Source organism: Xyrauchen texanus, chromosome 3 (assembly GCF_025860055.1).
Source record: "Xyrauchen texanus isolate HMW12.3.18 chromosome 3, RBS_HiC_50CHRs, whole genome shotgun sequence".
Lineage (NCBI taxonomy): Eukaryota > Metazoa > Chordata > Actinopteri > Cypriniformes > Catostomidae > Xyrauchen > Xyrauchen texanus.
Genome location: NC_068278.1, coordinates 35,335,525 through 35,356,810, shown reverse-complemented (window position 1 = coordinate 35,356,810; position 21,286 = coordinate 35,335,525). Strand labels below are relative to the sequence as shown.

Genomic DNA, 21,286 nt, shown 5'->3' with positions numbered 1-21,286 from the left:
TCACTCTTCCTTTCCCCATTTTACACTCTTTTGATTTTAATCTTTTACTCAACCTAATTGTCAGCAGCTCCAGGCGAGGGATTGAACAAATCATTCCAAAGAAAGACAGAAAGACATGCTTTCTCACGCTCTCATCTGTTTCCTTATAGCTCTTCCCCACAGACATGCACAAAGTTTGCCATTATAAGTTGGGCTCCAATGAAAAAAGAAAATCTCAGTGATTAATGAGTATGACATTGCTAAACGTCTGCTAATCAGTGAATGTTTCATATGCTACAGCTGGTGCTTGAATTAATAAAAGGCTGCTGTTTATAATCATATGTCTACAGAGACATGTCTTTATTGTATACCAGTTAATAGTTTTCAATGAGTCAGGTATGATCTGAGAAGGGGAACTGTAGGTTTTTGGTGTATCATGTGTGTCCCTTGTCATTCCCATGGTGGAGTAGGTGGAGATTTAGAGAGAACCTGGGTGAAGATTTTTTATTCAAAACAGAAACCAAGCATCCTACCACATTATCGACATAAACAGCAATGGGTTGTGCTATTTGCACACAGTTGATTGATAAGTGGAGTGTGTATGTGTCACAAACAGGGGCGGGTCTACGGGGTGGCCGGGGGGCACCGGCCCCCTGAAATTCGATTGGCCACCCCAGGTGCCCCCCCTATAAGATGTCTTGTGATTGGTTAATTTTACGGCCAATCAGTTTATAGACTCTACTGAAGTTCGTGATTCAAAGAAGTTTTTTTTTTTTTAAAGCTTAATAAAGTCATCTTTATTGCCAAAAAAATTATGACTTATCAAAATATACATAACAATTTTCTCAAATAACTACTGTCTACAATTGCCGTAAATTGTTTCGACATACTTTTTTTAAAAATTGCATTATCCTTCAACAACACAAACAAACAAGGTACATCAACAAATCTCTGAATATAACCTCAATTGTTCAGCCATAGGTTGAGCATAGCTAGTACAAAGAACAGAAAACACACTATGAACAAACCAATAATTAAATAGAAAAAAAACAAAAATAAATAAAATGAAAAAATAAATAAAAAGGGGCTTTTTAAATTAATTTAAACGTATCCAAAAGAGAAATCAGTTTAAGGGCTTTCTGATTTTTAACAAATTTTAAAGATTTACACAAGAGTTTAGTAAAACTCATTCATCCAGTGATTCAAGTTGGGTTTAGATTTAAACCATCTGCATTTATGCATGAAAAACTTTCCAAACATAACAAGAAATTATAACAAAATCACAATCTTTGTTTTCCAGACAAACACCAAATCTAATTAACTTCCATGTGAGAGGTGGGAGTTCAACCCTCCTAGACCTTAACCAATTCTGCACCTTACTCCAAAAGGGGCACCAGATCACAATCAAAGAAGACATGCTCTAGATTTTCAATATTTGTTTCACAAAATACACAATTATTCACATCAAAATTTAATTTCAATCTTAAAAATTCTTTAGTAGGATAAATCTCATTTAAAATTTTGAAATTCACCTCCTTAGCTTTAGGAGGGAGAGGAAAAGACAAATAATTTTTCCAATTTTTTTATATTTCAACCTTATCAAAATCTTTAAGCACGTATTCCAGTCTAATTGGGTTTGGGTAATAAGCCTGTAAAAAAATATTCTAATGACTCTATTTGTAAATTTTTTATCACAAAAATCATAACCTTCTAAGGAGAGCTGTCTCTGTTACAGATAAGATGAAGGCAGACATGGAGTGAGGATCTATTTGCAGGTTTTATTGAAAAAACGTGAAAACAGACAAAACAGGAACAAAGGAAATACCCGCAATGGGGAAATAAAACAAAAACACAGAAAACATAGAAAGGTTGTACAGGCAGGAGAAACATAGAACGAGCACGGAAACAGGCGTCCACAAACATCAACAATCGACAGGGGAATGGAGAAACAGCACGGTTTAAATACACAGGAGACATGATGACAAACGACGATCAGGACACAGGGCTGGCAGTGATGAGGGCCGGGAATCATGGGAAGTGTAGTTTTTACAAATATAGGAGTTTGAGACAAAGACTAGTGAAACACAGGGCAGACAACAAGGGAATCGTGACAGTCTCAGTACTGGGGAGATTTTGGAGTACAACATGTCTTCTTTAACCATTAATCTTAACGGAATTGGTATAGCTCTAATCATTCTATTAAACATATTAACGGTACAATGTACTTGGAATTTCTCACAAAACACTCTATACAGTAACAAATTTCCATTATCATCCAAGAAATGGGCAATAGCCCAAATCCCTTTAGATATCCATTCCTCAAGATATACAGATTTTCTGCCAAATTTTATATATCTACTATTCCAAACTGGAGTGTTGTGAGAAGTGAAGTTATGTTATGTTTGAACAATAGTTTCCAATAGAGCAGCACTTGCTGATGGAAGGCTGAAAGTTTAACTGGTAACGAGGTGCACTCAAAGTCACAACATAACAGAAAGTGTATTCCCCCAGTTTGTTAAAGATAGCATTGGGGACAATAAACCAAAAGGAGTGGCTATTTTGAATGAAGAATTTTAACCATTTCAATTTCAAAACACCATTCATAATGTCAAAATCGATAGCATTCACCCCACCGTCTTCATATTTTTTAATCATGTCCTCCTTTTTAATGTACTGACACTTATTTCTCCAAATAAATTTAAAATTCACCTTATTTATTAATTTAATCATTCGGTGTCGATATGGGCAAGGAGAAGGCTGGATAGATGAGTCTGGACAAACTATCCATTTTAGATAAAAGAACCCTTCCAAAAGTGTAAGATCCCTCTGCAGCCATCTATTCAATATGGACTTACATTTATCTATGTTATTCAACACATTGTTATTCTCCATAACATCTTTATCTTTAGAAATAATAATCCCCAAATATTTAACTTCCCTTTTAATTTGTATATTAGATAATGACTGCAAAGGAAACTCATGCAGGGTTATCATTACACATTTGTTTAGGTTTAAATGTAGCCCGAAGCTTTAGAAAACTGGTTAATCGAATGTAAAGCTAATGGAATTTGGTGGAATTTGATATTCTTTAAATTCTTTAAATTATTATTATTTGAAAGAGATTGTGAATAAAACTACTGTATATTGTAATGGCCAAACTAATTAAAAGAAAATAGTTGACATCGTTTCTGATTCTGGGTTTTTAAAATTGCTCATTATTAAAATTGCTTTTATTTTATAAACTTGTTAGTTTTATGAAAACACTAAAAATAATAAACACTGGCTCTCAAATTTAACTTAATGGATATATACAGGGATGACAAAAAACTAAATTAATCAAAAATGTGCTTTATAGCTACATTTGTTTACAAGTATCTTTATTCAAGTTAAAAAAAAATAATAAAATCAATAGGATTTACGTAATATACTGTAGAATTTAGCTTTTTTTTTTGGTCACTGGTGGCCACCCCGTTTGGAGGCAGTGCCTCAGCATGGCCCCCCCACTGAAAATGCTCTAGACACGCCTCTGGTCACAAAGAGGCCAGTTACGGGAGGTCTCTAAGCAGGAATACCACAGATTGTCAGGACTCCTTTATACATCCTCTTTCTCTGATGCTGAGGATTGCTGCGATGACATCACAACAAGCACAAGCTCCTCCTCCTCAGGCTATCTTGGAATAGACTGTGGACGTTTGTTTTGGTTTTAGACTGTTGCAGGTTACTGACACCTTGTGCTAAATATTGCCATTGTTCTCTTTGGATCTTAACTGTGTAAAGGAAATATTTATGTTTCTGCACAAGTTGGGCAACAAGCCCCACATTGTCAGGGAATAAAGACAGATTATAATATAGCTGTGGAAACTGGACCTTAATCATTTAACTATAGAATGATGAAGAAAATTGTAAATATTGTATTATTCTGAACATAAGAACATCAGTTGGAATTAAGAACTCTGGTATTACTATATTAAAACTGAAAATACATTATTCGCCAATGATTTTCCCTATTGCATCCTGCAAGAAATTAAAGTAATTCTTTGGACATTATACTCTAGTCTTATAAACTAAAATCACATGAGATTAATAGTAATTAATTCACATGTTAATCCATTGATGATGTAGCTAATGAACAACTGGAGCACATCAAGATGTGTGTGTTGATCCATGAAATTGATTTCAGCACTGAATTTAATTAATTTCAGATTGGATTAATCAGTTTGCTGCTTTAATATTGTTACATATTGATCACCCACTTATCATTCACATAAATATGAAATAGGAATGGTCACTGTTATAAAGCACATCTCTATCCACTTACAGAATTACTGTAAACCATGCAAATAAATGCATAATTTGTTTTATAAAGTTGTAGCATTACAGCATATAATGATACAGCATTGACTTGAAATGCTTTCTACAGTAAAGCACTCGCAGAATGGAAGGGAGAATGGTGATTTATATTTTTCTTCCTTTTATTTTCTGCATATGTATCCTTATACATCCTCTTCCTGCATCTGTTTGAATTCTGCATTGCATTCCATCATAATACTAAATATACACAGATGCATAAAGTCTAGGGAATTAGCTAAATTGTTAATTTTTCTGATGATGCTTCTGTACAATGCTCAAATAATTACATTTATGTATGGGCTTTAGATTTGTATAAACAAAACAATAAAAACAAATTAAAATAGGCCTACTGTATGTTTGATTATAACAAAATTTGAATAAAGTTAACAAATTGATTTAATTAACCTATTTGTTTAATTTAAGTTATACAAGTAGAATTACCTCTTCTATTTATATTATTTATTTCATTTCTACAAACAGAATTAGGCCTACCTCTCTTATCTATTTTATTTTGTTCACTTTACCTTTCCCGCCTCAAACATAACATAACATTCTTCAAATGACATGGCTGCGGGGCAAAGGCTGTAACAACTTGCAATTTGGTTTTACTCTATTTTACAAATCATGTGAGAAATCATGTTCTCCATTGCGGCGTCATGTTTTATGTTTCATCGTATCGTCATATGGAACATATTTCATCATGGGGAGGAAAAAAGGAAGTCTGAAGTCTTTCTTGCCAGGTAGCCTACTGATTGGGAATAGGGTGGGCCAAGAGGTCTAGCGTATAAAACTGAACCTTTACACGTCTCCGTCACTCTGCATGTACACAGACTGCGTTAGAGTAAGACAAGATGCTTGGAAACGATGTATTGATGTGCTTCATCTTCTACAGCACACTGTTAATTTTGAAGATGTACATCATTGCCATCATCACGGGGCAAGTGAGACTTCGAAAAAAAGTAAGCTATGAGACTTTTCTTTTCTTTTTTTGTTTGTTTTTTCTTCAAATCTTCAGACCTCAACTAGAATGCTAGCGGCGCGCACTCCCATTAAAATCATCGCCAGACAACCTCGAATAGTTATAATGGGAGATTCGAGATTGACGCGTCGCGCGAAGTTTTATGTTTCTAAAGTTTTGTTTCTATTTAGAATATATAGCTATACAAAATCACATCAGTATATAATTAGGGGTCGTTCACGCTGAACGCATACTTGCTGCTGCGCTTAAAGGAAAAGCTAGATGCAGGTGTCTCGAGACGCGTCAATGACGTCCGTCTAGCGTGTGTTTATAGTGGAAAAACATTGGAAAAACAGCGCGGACGCAATAACGCGTTCGGTGTGAACGGCGCCTTACTGTCATTCCAGTGCTACAAATCTATATCACTTAATTTAGTTAGGCTAGTTAGTTTACTAAATGTGTGTTTTAATAACAATTACTTTATATTTAGGTTTATGCTCTGTTAAACAGATCTGTAACATGTAATGTGTTTGTATAGGCGTTCGCGAATCCCGAGGACGCAGTAAGACACGGAGGTGTGCAGTTTTGCCGCAACGATCCATACGTGGAACGCTGTATGAGGTAATTACATGAACACAATACTAAACAAGCATTGACATTTTTATCTACAAGGGACTACAAGGGACCCTGAGCTTTAAGGTTGCGCGATCCAATTTGGTGATCCCCCGCTCGAAAACCACGAAACACTCACTCCCCAAGCCTACCCCCACCCCATAATCCGTTCCTTATTAATGTTACTAATTAGAGCGGATTGGTACATTATGGGTGCCTAAAGTGACAATAAATGTCGAACAAAATTTCGAGTAAAAAAAAAAATACACATAAACATGCATACTATTAAAGTACTGTAGTAGTCAAATAGCAACAATAATGTGTAATTTAAGCAGCTTCACAACACAATTAAACACAAAATAATTAAACAATAAGTGCATTACATTTGCTTGTGTATATTGTTTTCCATTCATCTTAAAAAATGCAGTTCTCTTTTATTCTGCTCACATGGGTAACATTTTTTGACTGTGGTATTTGGTTAAAATGTGTGTTTCTTCACAAAAACATTGTGTGCCACTTCGGTCTGTTTAACTTCAGTTATTATCCCCCTTGGCCCCATTTAATGAGAAAAATATGCAGGATGTCTGGCAGATGTGGGCTTCCTTTTAGTTATTATTATAGAACTCAATTGTTAACTCTACAGAAAACTATGTGACAATGTTCACATAATCATGTTTAATCTATGATTGCATGGATGAAATATAGTAAATCATTTTGTTGTAAATTGGTCATTTTGGTAGACAGCTTTTAGTCTGGTACAACTCCAAACAAGGTGCATGGAAATGAAAAAACAAAAATAAATAAATAAGATAAAAATAAAAAATGTAGTGAAGAAGGTCAGTCCAGCAAAATTATCCCATCAACACATGTCAAATAGCCTAGCTGTTTTAATTAGTTTTGCCCATTTGTATGATTGTTGTTAGTGACTATAAATGTAACCTTTTGACCTTGTTAGCTTGCAAAAGTTTGACAGACTTTTGTGTTTCCACAATAGTCTCTTTTCAGTACCTGTGTGTGTGTGTGTGTGTGTGTGTGTTTGTGTTATTTTATGTAAGTGGAGCATGCAAGGCATTTACTGATGTGAATTTTCTGGTAGCTGTCAGATTTGACTGCAGGTTACCAGGAACAAGTCCTGACAAGACCATTATTTTACCTTTAATTACAATGCATTTATAAGGGTATTTTAATAGTTGCCCTGCAGCAAATAACTTGAAGTGCAGAAAAATAGGAAGATGTTATTAAAATAGAACAAAAGGTTTGCAGGAAGTATGTTCCTGTTTGTATTATCAACACTATATTCTTGTTGATGTGTCAACTCAACACTAACAAAAACGGTTTTAACAACGAAATGGCATAGAAAGATATATACTTTATATACAGAACAAGATTAACACAATAAACATTAGAGGATTTAATAAACCAATTACAACAGCCATGTGATACAAATTTGTTAATCATTTATTATTAGTAAACACTGATTCTTGAGGTGAGGGACACATGACTTCGTCAGACACACTAAAAAGCACGCTATTTTAATCTGATCCACCCGACAAGAGTGTAAAGATTTCAATGATCAATTAATGGTGTTCAGAAAAGTTTTTAAGTGATAAAATACATTCTTTAAATGTTTGTTCATTTTTCTAATTCCTAAATTTCTTAATTCTCTTCTCTCACTTTTATTATTAAGCATGTAACCAATGTTCTTAGGCAAATAAGACATCACTGCATGTTGTTCAGTTGGTGATTTAACATATTAATACAATAAATTGAACAAAGAATAACATATTTCCTTTGAAAAATTATCTCTCAGTGTTGATAATAACAGATGGTGTTGACAAACAACTATTGATTTTTATAAAGAACCAATTGAGGTGACAACAGATTAAGTACTAAAAAATATTTTATAAAACAACTGACTGACAAAACTAATAATTTTTATATTTAATTGTAATTTTATAGATGTCTCTTCCCTCTCTTTACAGATTCTTTCTGCGAAGGAGGGTTGAGTTCTCAGTGTTCACTACCTTGCTATCTAGTACATTGTATATTTACTAATCAGTCTCTTAAACCATGTCATTCTTAGCGCTTTTCAGCATAAAGAGTAATGTTTAAAGGGGTCATAACATAAATAATCACAATTTTCTTGATCTTTTGACATAGATGAGGTCATTGTACTATAAAAGCATGCTGCAAGTTTCAGAATTCAAAACTTCCTCCTTGCTGCAAAAAGAGCATTTGTTGAAACCAAGCTACCAAAACGACTCGTTCTCTTCTTCCTCCACATTGTGATATCACACAGTTGTAAATTTGCATCTGACCACCTCCACAACAACACATCAATGCCTACTTTACCTTATCACTAGGGATGTCCCGATACCGTAAAAAAGGTATGAGGGCATTTATTTAATTAATTAAAACTTTAATTAAATGAAAATATAACAATTCATTTTCAACATAATATTGTGTTATTTTTTATCAAATAAAGAGCTTTTATTCAGAACCTCACAGCACAATCTTAAATAATTTGGATTTTTGATATTGCTTAAATATAGTACTATTATTATTATTGATTTATCATCATTATTATTAATAGCAGTAGTAGTAGTAATATAGCAGTGAATATTCCATTTCTGTCATACTTTTTTATTTAAATTGAGCTTTTATTTTGGCAAAGGTTTTATTTTGAAGTGTTTCTGTGTTGTTATGACCACGGAGCTCTCACATAAGACAGAAACTTCCCACTCCAGAAAAGCCAGTTGTATGTGACTCAAAGTGATTATTAAACCACAAAAGGCTGTTATTTAAATAAATATATATATACAGTATACTCTGTAATTGCCTCTGCCTACAAAGCGAATTTGCACTTTGTTCTACATAGAGTGCTTGATGATTATGACAATATTATCCCTGTTTGAGACCAAGTGGAGCTTTAAAAGGTACGTGGAGCTGGTGTCAGCACAACACCTGCTCCACACATTCACAAGTGCTCAGATTTGCAGCGTGCCACTCATGCAAACTATATAATAATATTAAATCACAGCTTTTGCAGTAAAATAATCAAACTAGGACATAACGTGATTTTAATTTGTGTGCTGAATGTTTAAATAATGTTTACATAATATCAGTGCATTTTTAAAAGTACAAGTACGAGCGCTGTATTGGACACAATTTCGATACCTGTATCAGTATTGGGACATCCTTACTTATCACTATCATAGCATTTTCATTTACATTTATGCATTTGGCAGACGCTTTTATCCAAAGCGACTTACAGTGCAGTTATTACAGGGACAAGCCCCCTGGAGCAACCTGGAGTTAAGTGCCTTGCTCAAGGGCCCAACAGTGGCATCTTGGTGGTGCTGAGGCTTGAACCTCTGACCTTCTGGTCAGTAACCCTGAGCTTCAACCACTGAGCCACCATAGCCCGCCCAGTAACAGTGAGTAGTGAGATGGCAAGTATAGAGAGCAGGTCAGTCAAGAGCAGAGAGACTATAATAACATTGGGTGTTTACTGTCAATTCTTAAAGGAGAAGCAGCACCAAAATTGAGTGTTTCTGACAGAGGGTCATAATGAGGGTGGAAAATTATCATGTTTTAAAAATATATGAATATATACTTTGTGTAAAAAACTTTAAAAAAAAGACATGTCATTACCCATTTAATGTCCTACTATCCTGTTGGATAATGGCATTGTGACTGTCAGAAATGGGCTGTTCCAAAATGTTTCCCTATTATGGTGTAGATAACTATAGTTCTGTGATGCTTCACTACCCATATTGGTTAGTGTTACTGCCACTCTATATACCTTAATTAGTTGGATTTAATTTCTCTCTTCCACGATTCCATAGTCAGCAACTGACGCAGCATCGAAGTGACCGACTTGAAAGGGAAAGTTTGGGGTTAGTTCACCCCAAAATGAAAATTCTCTTATGATTTACTTACCTTTAAGCCACCCCAGAAGTGTATGACTTTCCTTCTTCAGCCAAATTTAAATTAAGATTTTTTATCTTTTTGTCAATACAATGCAAGTAAACAGGTGCCATCGGGCTGCTGGCTATTTGACAGTCCAAATGGCATATTTAGGCAGCATAAAAGTAATCCACACAACTCCAGTCGATCAATGAATGTCCTCTGAAGCAAACCGATAGGTTGGTGTAATCGATAATTAAAACATTTTTAGACTGCAGCCATTTAGTTTCTTTTCTCAGTTGAGGTTGCCTCTATAACATAAACTACATTGTCAAAATGTATCCCACCATTCTTAACCTAAATGTTTACTATGAGAAGACGCTGATGTTGAATATTTGACTGCAGAGACGTAACTTAACTTGTTTGTTTAAAATATAAACAAAATATTGTGTACACTGCTGCATTCACCAAGTGGGGAAATGTGTTCTCAGAATTATAGCTGATTATGACATTGCCTGATTTATTCAGGATTATGAAAAATCTTTAATTTGATATGTATACACAGTATATTAAATAGTTGCATTTTGAAACACTTTGTTTGGCAGTTTGATTTAAGAGCAGGAACTAAAGCCGGAACAATTTACAAAGAATGTTGTGGGAAATGTTAAATGACAGCCAAACAAGAGGAGAGGGTGAAAGTTATTTCCACTATGGAAATTGTTATTATGGCTTATATGGAAAGTCCTTGGTTTTTTCAAAGAGAAGCTGTGTAATGCAGGATTTCCAAGCATGATGAACAAGCTGCTACATCACTGCTGTGCTGGGATAATAACAGGAAATGTGAGATGACCATTAATGTGCTAAGAATATCGACATTATATTTTTGAAAGGGAGTACAGGAAGTAGGCTACTACTACTCTTTATTAATATGATCTGTTCAAAAACAGCCACTTCTTTGATGCACTGTGAGTGTGCTTTCCATGAGTGATTCAGTGTGAACTTAAGTTTACTGTGTAGGATTGTGAGATGTTGGCAACGTTCACTGTCCGGGCATGCTGCCATTAAACCAAGCCAGACAGTTTACAGCTGAAGTCCTGATTAAAGCCAGATGTTTTGTGTACATTACACAACTCCCTGGGTCTTTTGATAAGTAGTTTTTCATATGTATTTCTGCTGTTCTAGTAAATGTATAATGCTTGAAAAAGCTATAAAATCAAATAAAAAAAATTTCTGGGAATAATATTTAAGGGAGAGTTCACCCAAAACAAAAATTCTGTCATAATTTACTTATCCTCATGTTGTTCCAAACATGTATGACTTTCTTCTGAGGAACACAAAACAGCATGTTATGCCGAATGAAAGCCTCGTTCTCCATTTACATTTATGGAAAAAACTCAGAGAAGAAGGTGGTAATGGTAAGGGATGTGGTTTAAACTTGCAATGGGAAAATTATTGGATTGTAAACAAGCATAGTCATGCATTGCGGCCAGATTACATAGTTTATTTCTTATCTATATCTTCCCAAATGCTCTTAAAAGTATGGCAGGGAAAGAAATAGTTTATTTGTGATACATTCACCAATTTATGTCATTATTCATTAGTGTTCAAAACCTGGTAGTTCCCAATTCGCATTTTTTTTTTTTTTTTTTTTTTCAAAAAATATGTAACATCTCTTGAGTGAAGTTGAAGCTCCATTCCCCAGACTCTGTATTAGCAGGGAGTAACACACTAATGCCTCATGACCTTTTCCAAAAGCAGTAATCACCTCTCCCAGAGTATCTGTTGTTTTAGGGGGGTGTGCTACTCGCAAAAAAAAAAAAAAAACAAATACAGGTGGCACAGCTGTAAATACATATAGAACCGAGATCTGGGAATCCCAAAATTCTGAACCAAATTTTCAAAGGATCACAACACTCCACTCTCATACAGGCCACAGAGTATAGTAACCCCCTTCACAAACCACTCTGACCAGCAGAAAGTGGATTTATTAATTCATAATTTAGGGTTCAGCCATATGCTTGAGGCTATATTTAAATAAATGTCCGAATTAAACACTCTGGACACTTTTGTCCATACTGTGTGTAAATGCAAGATAACGGGGTATAACTTTACTTCTCAGATTAGTTTGATAGAAAGGCTTTGCAGTGGCAAAGGGGCAAGAACTTCCTGTTCAATACAAAACCAAGGAGGGGCTCTCTCAGGTGGAAGCAACCAATGAGCCAAATGTCTGAGACAGAATGCATAATAATAAAATAAAATCTTGGCTAGCCCACCTTTGTCAATCGGCTCATGTAACTTATTGAAATGTAATCTGGGACGTTTACCATTCCAAATGAAGGACTTCGCTATGCTATCAAATTGCTTGAAATAAGAGAGGGAGATATATCTACAGAGAGAGATTGTAACAGGTAGTTAAATTTTGGAATACAATTCATTTTAATAACATTAACCTTCCCAATCACAGATAAATGTAATGAAGCCCACCTGTCCACCTCGCAGGAAAACTTTTTTATTAAGGCATCAAAATTAAACTAAATCAGACAAATTTGCTGGGAATAAAATGCCCAAATACTTAATGCCCTGTTTGGGCCACTGAAAGGTGCCCGGCTGGAAAGCAGTTACTGGGCTGTACGCTGTCAGAGACAAAGCTCCGGATTTAGACCAATTGACTCTGTATACTGAGAACTTTGAAAAATAATTAATAATTCTGTGGAGGCAAGGCATAGGTATAATGGGGTCAGAGACGAATTATAAAATATCATCTGCGTAAAGCAAAAGCATATGCGCCACACCTCCCACCACCACAAAATTGTATTATATCTATATTTCAATCGTGTCAATTCTCTGAGGCCTTCAGATGACGTCGGCACTTCAGCTCTGCCTTGGCACTTTTAATATTCCCTTCCAACTCCACGAGTTCTCGTGCTTTGGATTTTTTGGTGAATGATGCATACTGTATGAGCCGACCCCTAAGAACCACCTTAAGTGCCTCCCAAGCAACGCCCACAGAGGATACTGAGGTCCAGCTGGACTCCAATAGACATTGATTTCAGCCTTTAACATTTGTTGCAATTCAGGATTTTGCAAAAGGGATACATGAAAGCACCAACTATATGATTTATTTTTCTCCATATGTGGCAACATCTCTAAACTCACCGGGCGTGATCTGAGTCTAAAATGTTTCCAATTGGGCAATCAACAAAAGAGGAAATGAGGGACTTAGATATAAAAAAAATCTATTCTAGAATAAATCTTATGGACTGATGAAAAAAAATATAGTCCCTACTAGATGGGTTCAAAAATCTCCAAATATCTGTAACACCAAGATTTTTACACATCCTGTGAAGGCTCAGTTTTGCTCTAGGGGGCTTTCACAATTTTGCTTCACAATGATAAAGGACTGAATCCATCAAAAGATTTAAGTCTACTCCCAATATTATATCATGAGGGGTGCCAGCAGCTTGTGACAAAAAGCTGTAAAAAAAGTTATATAAAGCCCTGATCATCAGCGTTATGTGCATGAATATTAGCTAAAATCAACCTTTGCCCCTGAATTTCTGCTAAAACAATAATGATTCTTCATAATTTATCATTAATCTGTGTGAGATATTTGAATTGTAGATGTTTACTTATCAATATAATGACTACCCTGCTCTTACTTGAGCCAGCATTAAAGAAAACATGTCCACCCCATATTTTCCCAAAATGTTCAGCTTCCTGCAGGGAAAGATGTGTTTCTTGAAGAAACATTATTTCATATTGTAAAGACTCCACGAATGACAGTGGACAAAAGGTTCCTTTAACTCAAGTGAGACGTCTTTTATTTGCACTTTCACACTAGATGACAGCTTCACTATAACACATACGGTTTCAGCTTCACAAAATAATGTCTCGTGTTCACAGAACTCTCTCTGATCCAGACTCTCTCGATCTGCTTGCTATGACGCTCTTTTATGCCGCTCTCCCCGTGTTCACTGTAATCAGAAACAGGTGTTAGGCATAATTTAGCTCAGGTGTAAGCGCCCTTACCGCTCTTTCTCTCTCCAGGCGGACACTTGACAACGCCCCCGCTGCCACATATCCCCACCGCCCGACTCAGGCCGGGGAGACATCCGGACTTCCTACCACTCCCCCCCATTTCTGGAAAGGAAATCAGCGGCTGCCATCTGCGCTCCCAGTCTGTGGACTACCTTGAACTTAAGTGGCTGAAGAGCCAGGTACCAACGGGTAATCCAGGCGTTGGTGTCTTTCATGCGGTGAAGCCACTGTAGTGGGGCATGATACGAAAAGAGGGTGAAGGCCCTCCCCAACATGTAGTAACGGAGAGTGAGGACCGCCCACTTGATGGCCAGACATTCCTTCTCTACAGTGTTGTACTTAGTCTCCCTCAATGAGAGCTTGCGGCTAATGTACAGCACCGGGTGCTCCTCCTCCACCACCTGCGAGAGCATGGCCCCCAGCCCCCTATCTGAAGCGTCCGTCTGTAACACAAAAGGGAGAGAGAAATCGGGTGAATGTAAAAGCGGCCCCCCGCAAAGTGCAGCTTTAACTTGTGTGAATGCCTGCTGACACTGCTCCGTCCACTGGACCGGGTCTGGAGCTCCCTTTTTAGTGAGATCAGTCAGCGGGCTGGTGACATCCGAATAAATGGGTACGAATCTTCTATAATAGCCAGCCAGTCCCAGGAAATGTCTCACCCACTTTTTGGTGTTGGGCCTCGGAGAGGTCGCAACCGCCGCCGTCTTATCAATTTGGGGACACACCTGACCGTGACCCAAGAGAAACTCCAGATACCGTACCTCCACCCGACCAATCGTGCACTTCCTTGGGTTTGCTAAGAGTCCTGCTCCTCGCAGCGATCTCAGAACCACCCTCAGATGCTGCATGTGCTACTGCCAATCATTACTATAAATGATGATGTCATCTAAATAGGCAGCGGCGTAAGCTTTATGCGGTCTGAGGATCCGATCCATGAGACGTTGAAACGTAGCCGGGGCCCCAAACAAACCGAACGGAAGTGTTACAATTACGGTGTAATCCAAACTGTGTTTTTTCACGGGAAATTAGTGACAAGGAGATCTGCCAATAATTTTCGTCAAATCCAATGTTAAATAAATGTGAGCAGTCAAACGAATGTTCAGTGAGCCGGCCGTTCTGCCGTTACATGAGTGCAACAAATGCCCTAATTACTCTAATGATTTGCAAGAAATATTCCACAAAACAAACTACATACAGTAGGAGGCACAAACACAATGAACATGCAGATTCATCCACAAACTGTCCGAAAACGTGTTTCTCCATAAAACAAACTCCAGCCGCTTTGCGGAATCAACACAAAAGAAATAAAAAGGCTCAGTTTCCTTGGACTATCAAGTGAATATTCAGTGAGTCAGGTCCACTCGGCTGCGTCACGTGTTACCCACCTCAGGCAAGGGTGGCTTGAGTGGATAATTTAAAGTTGGATTGTGAAATGTAGAAAGAGAGAGAAATACCATGAAACAATAAGTGGGTGCAAGCTCTGGCAGCGTTTAATTGAATCTGGCCAGATCATGCAGCACATCTTATACTCTCTACAGGAGGCTATAATAATTTAAATTCAAACCTCTTAATTCAACCCACACCTCTCTTAATACATCATAAATGTTTTAATTGAACAACTGAACTTTATTACTTTGAAACAGTAATAAACAATACAAAAATGTAATTAAAAGGGGGGTATTTTCTTCTTTGGATATAATTTCCAGCTCACTACACACGCAATGACTTAGTCCATTGACCTTTTGAAGGACATTGCTTGCTGCAGACATGTAAATGTTTTACAGCCATCCTTATCATCTATTCTTAATTTGGTCGGGAACATCAGTGCAAAAGCGACCTTCTGCTGATGTAAGAATTTCTTGCATTCCTTGAATCGATCACATTTCTCTCTTGTCGAATTTGAAAGGTCTGGGAAAAAGAAAATGTTGCGGTTCTTCCAAGAAAGCCTTCCTTTACTCCTCGCCTCACGTAACACAAGATCTTTATTGGATGATCTCAGAAATTTGGCCAGAATTGATCGGGCCTGTCTCCCTCTGCAGGCCTCCAAGCCGGAACTCTGTGAGCTTGCTCGATTTCCAGCTTATGGCTTGTTATGTCGAGCAGACTCGGAAAGAGCTCGTCTAGGAATTTCATCATATCTCTGCCTTCTTCGTTCTCAGGAATTCCAACAATTTGGACGTTGTTTCACCAGTCATGATTCTCAAGATCTTCCAACTTTTCCCAAACACATTCCAAGTCTATTCATCTCCGATGACTCCAGATAATCGATCCGTTTCTTGACGTCTGTCACTCTTGTAACAACGACCTTCACCAGCATCACTGACATGCTCGATAGTTGACGCTGAATCTCTCCCGCCGCACTGTCCAAACTGAGTCCCTGGCCTGCGTCCCTGTCTGGGGTGTCAGCTTGAGTGCGTAAGTGTCTTTTAATGTCTCCAGAGCGCGAGGATTTTGAATTCTTTGACATATTGTCTTAATAGAACAGTTATGGAACAGGGTGTATCAAATCTCACCAGTTTATGACACAAAATATATTAAAAACTAACAAAGTGCACAGAGCTTGCCGTTCACACATCTGACCCTCGCATGGCGTCACGCGACTTCCAAAACCTCGTAGTAGTTAAATAATGTGACTGTTCTCCTTTCTCTACACACCATTAAATGCTGTTTATATACAATCTTTTTCTAAATGAATCTTTATCTGCAGTCTTTTTTAAAGGTGCACAAAGTGATTTTCTCCTAATTTTAATACGTTTTACCCCTAAAATAAATTACTAATATTTTGAAAACTATGTTTAAATCATGTACTCACATGAGACGAAGACTCCATTTATATCAGTGGCATAATCAATAGCTGTTTTATTTTACATGGAGCATGTTGCCTCATGAGGGATCACATGCCCAGCTGAATGCTTCACATTTTAGCTCTGTTACCCTCCATGTTATCAGACACATTCTCTCACAGAATAAATAATTTATTGCTATCTGCAAATATTGCTTTGTATAATGCTGCATCCACACAACAAGTGTCAGTATAAGTTCAAGAAGACTACTATATCAGCCAGCAAAACATAAACCAAAAGTTCACCTTTGATATACTCTCACTGAGCACTTTATTAGTAACACCTTTTCACCTACTTATTGATGCGATCATTTAATCGATTATCATGTGGCAGCAGTGCAATGCCTAAAATCATGCAGATACAGGTCAGGAGCTTCCATTGATGTCCACATCAACCATCAGAATGATTTTTGGTGCCAGACGGGTTGGTTTGAGTATTTTTGTAACTACTGATCTCCTGGGATTTTCATGCACAACAATTTCTAGAGTTTAGTCAGAATGGTGCCAAAAACAAAAAACATCCAGTAAACAGTAGTTCTTCTGATGGAAATGCCGTGTTGAAGAGAGAGGTCAACGGAGAATGGCCTGACAAATAGCCTGACAAAACGTCTACGGTAACTCAGAAAACCACTCTGTACAATTGTAGTGAGCAGAACCTTGAGGTGGATGGGCTACAACAGCAGAAGAACACGTCAGGCACTTTATTAGGACCATAATGTTCCTAGTGTAGATGATAAACAGGATTTTGTGTGTTTGACTGCACTAACTTTTCTGTTTTTGTGTGTTTTTTTCAGGGTGCATCGCAATGATATGGAGAACATTTTCCCCTTTTTGTTTCTAGGGGCTGTATATTCCATGACTGGCCCCTCATATTCAGTAGCACGAATCCACTTTTTGGCCTTCTTCCTGGGTCGAGTTCTTCACAGTGTGGCATACCTGTTGGCCCTTAAAGCACCAACACGTTCATATGCCTATGTCATTGCTCAGGTGCCTTGTGTTTCCATGGCAATACAGATTCTAATGGATGTAGCCTCATTTGCATGACGCTGACCAAAATTGAATTATGTGTTGATCGGTCAAGACTTTTCAGCAGTTACAACAGTGTAGTATGCGGGGGTTTTTCATCCTTCTCGTCAGCAGTATGAATTTACTTTTGACTTTGAGACCAGACTTATGCCTGACTGCTGTTATATTGCAATGTCTAAATAGTATGTTATCATGCAGATGAAGGGTATTTAATGTCATCTTCTCATAATTGTATTTTTATTATTTTTAACACTGAGGTTTGCATATGCTCTTGTCATATTTATTTACAGTATTTGCTACAACAGGCCTTATTCTCCTTGAATGGACTTGAAGTCCATAAAGAAGAATTTATACCTCAGAGCAATGCAGTGACCTACAACTTTTTACTCTCCTACTGCAAAGTTTACACAAGCAATAACTGCTGAGGTCAGTTCATAGTCTACGTGACTGTTCAGCAATAGCTTTCCAAACTTGAAAGCATTCCTCTGTTGTTACAGAATGTGAGCTCTTTTGAAAGTCCAGGCCTTTCAAAATTATTGTAGCGTTAAACAAATGCTGCTGCACAAACACTGCCCTTTCTCTGTGTCTGCCAAACTTTGGGTTTATGACTTTTCAAACACAGCCTCCAATTCACAGTTGGGTGCTATTGTCCTGTCCTCAAGAACACGGCTTTACAATACTATAAGTTCAAGTTTCTGGTAATTCATCACACTGAACTTGTTAAACTTGTGTTAAATGTTTTTTTTTGTTTGTTTTATTAAATTGTGTGTGTGTGTCTGTGTGAGATAAACAGAGAGGAATGTAATTACCAAACAAAAATAAGACCTCTAAAACTGTTACTATAAACAAAACTTGTGATCTCAATCTTCATTGTTTCTGCATTGTATGGTATATAAACTCAGCAAAAAAGACCTCTCACTTTCAACTGCTTTTATTTTCAGCAAAATGAACGTGTAAATATTTGTATGTACAAAAAGCTTCAACAACTAAGACACAAACTAAACAAAAATTAAATAGTAACAGTCAGTTACTTTTACATTATGTACTGCAGTGAATCTTCTCCTCATGGACTGCACCAGATTTGCCAGTTCTTGCTGTGAGATGTAAACCCACTCTTCCACCAAGACACTTGCAAGTTCCCAGACATTTCTGGGGGGAATGGCTCTATCCCTCACCCTCCGATCCAACAGGTCCCAGTCGTGCTCAATGGGAATGAGATCCGGGCTCTTTGCTGGCCATGGCACATTTGCAGTCCTCATGCCTCCATGCAGCATGCCTAAGGCACATTCACGCAGATGAGCACAGACCCTGGGCATCTTTCTTTAGGTGTTTTTCAGAGTCAGTAGAAAGGTCTACTTAGTGTCCTAAGTTTTTATAATTGTGACCTTAATTGCCTACCATCTGTAAGCTGATAGTGTCTTAATGACCGTTCCACAGGTGCATGGTCATTAATTGTTTATGGTTTATTGAACAAGCATGGAAAACACAATAAAGATCTGTAATGTCATTTGGATTTTTACAAAATGATCTTTAAGTTTATATATAAGTTTATTTAAGTTTTATATATATATATATATATATATATATATATATATATATATATATATATATATATATATATATGTTTTATGTTTCACATAAATATGTGAAAGTGCAGCAGAAATGACGTTTTGAGCAGCATGAATGGAAATGTGTGGGTTTGCATGTAAGACTGATGCATGTCTGAAACATGCCTTTACTTGCCAATTTCCCTGACAGTAAGCTTTATGCTTTCAAATTGTGCCATGACTACAGGTTATGCGTTTAGTTAAGGTTATGGTTCGCTGGGCGCTGGCTCTTATTTGACTTGCTTGACAACTTAAATGATAGCACAAGGCCTATCTGCTGCACCCAACGGCTCTGGAGCACCTATATGATATTTATGAGATGTTACCACAGATTAACCGGCACATAATATAACATTGACGTTCTACAGAAAATGTCAGTAGAACTGCAAGGCATCATGAGGAGATGAATGCAAATCTAATAAGATATAGCTTCTAGGACACTGATACCACTGAAGTCTTCATCTCATGGGAGTGAATCAAATTTAAAACGTTTGTCAAAAAGTAGGCCTACTGCAATTTTTTTTTAGGTGTTAAATGTTTCTCAAGAGTATTTTCAAATTTTCAAAATGTGAATGTTTTTATGGACATGGGGACAGAGCAAAAAACAAAACAAAACAGCATCTCTGGATTTCAAATAGGCCAGATAAAATATAGATTACTATAAGTAAACCATTTGTAGGCTGAAAGTGTAAACAGTGTGGTTCTGTGGTGTTTGAGCAGCCTGTTCAACCCAACACAGCAACACAGACTTAACCAATGGCAAGATTTTGGGGCAGGACAATCTGTTTGGTCGACATTCGAAATTGCCTACTTTCATAGTATGCACTGTATTTGATTAAGGATGCACTTCTCAGCCGGTAAAACAGTACGAATCTTAGGTATGCAGGATAGTAGTATGAATAGATTCCAGACATACTTAAACCGGGAATGTGGGCATTGTTCCCTCTGAGTTTGTGAGGCAACTATGTAAATAAGTATTGAAAGATTAAGTCAAGATGGCATTTTCATTTGTATAGCTCTTTTCACAACACAACACAACACACATTTCAAAGCAACTTTACAGAAAAAAATATGGCGTAACAGAAAATGAAGCTGTAATGTCTTGGAGTCATCATTGTGTGGATTGATGAAGACATAATCAAGGGAATAGGTTTGGTTTGAATGTTGGTAGGGACATTTAGCAAGGATAATATTCAAACCGTTGGTATTAAGAAAATGCAAGAAAGTCAGTATTACCATAATAATATAGGCAAATTAACATAATTATTTAATAAAACAAGTCATATTTCTTATTTCTCTGCCCCATCAGACTAAATATTTGCCTTTTTAAAAAAAGAATTTCTAAAGAATAAACACATTAAGAACTGACCATTAGGACTGAACGGTTAGAAGGGAAAATGTGATATGCTATACACTTGGATAATATGCAGCAATATGTAATGCGACAAATGTAAGATTAATGGGTCAAAATAAAATGGATAATAATAATAAAAGGATTCACCTTGAGAAAATAAAGTCCAAGGGACATAAAGTGACATTCTGTAAAATATAAAATCTAAGCAAAGGCTAAATAAACATTTACATGTGCAAAATGACGTCACAAAATAATTTGATCAGGTATCAGGATGGAACATTGCCATTTTCCCCACATCCTCCTTTTCAACTCCCCTCACTCCCACATAATATTTTCTCATATTGCTTAAAAATATATACTTACATTTTTATCTGAAAAAGTACGGTAGGCATCCTGAAAAAAGTACATGATGTACACGAACGGTATTAAGCTCCTAGACAGTGTTGGGTAAGTTACTCTAAAAAAGTAATTGTCTGAAAAGTAATTGCATTACTTACTAATTACTTTCTAAAACCCTTATCAACCCTGACGAGATGAAACATACAAGGATATGAAAATGTTCTTTTAATTCTTTCAAATAAATCATATAAAATCTAATAAATTATTAATGA

General features: G+C 36.7%; 1 protein-coding gene across 1 annotated transcript; it reads left to right on the top strand.

Moving 5' to 3' along the window:
* Window positions 1-5,065: 5,065 nt before the first annotated feature.
* On the top strand, window positions 5,066-19,212 carry LOC127620579 (prostaglandin E synthase-like). The gene is made up of 3 exons (XM_052093744.1): window positions 5,066-5,288; window positions 5,826-5,908; window positions 17,483-19,212. The coding sequence occupies exons 1-3, from the start codon at window positions 5,181-5,183 to the stop codon at window positions 17,730-17,732; spliced, it is 441 nt and encodes a 146-aa protein (XP_051949704.1). The 5' UTR covers window positions 5,066-5,180; the 3' UTR covers window positions 17,733-19,212.
* The last annotated feature ends 2,074 nt before the right edge of the window (window positions 19,213-21,286 follow it).

Coding starts and splice junctions, on each gene's coding strand:
- LOC127620579 (XM_052093744.1), top strand. CDS start 5,181: ATGCTTGGAAACGATGTATTGATGTGCTTCATCTTCTACAGCACACTG. Junction 5,289..5,825: donor AAGTGAGACTTCGAAAAAAA/GTAAGCTATGAG, acceptor GTGTTTGTATAG/GCGTTCGCGAATCCCGAGGA. Junction 5,909..17,482: donor TACGTGGAACGCTGTATGAG/GTAATTACATGA, acceptor TGTTTTTTTCAG/GGTGCATCGCAATGATATGG.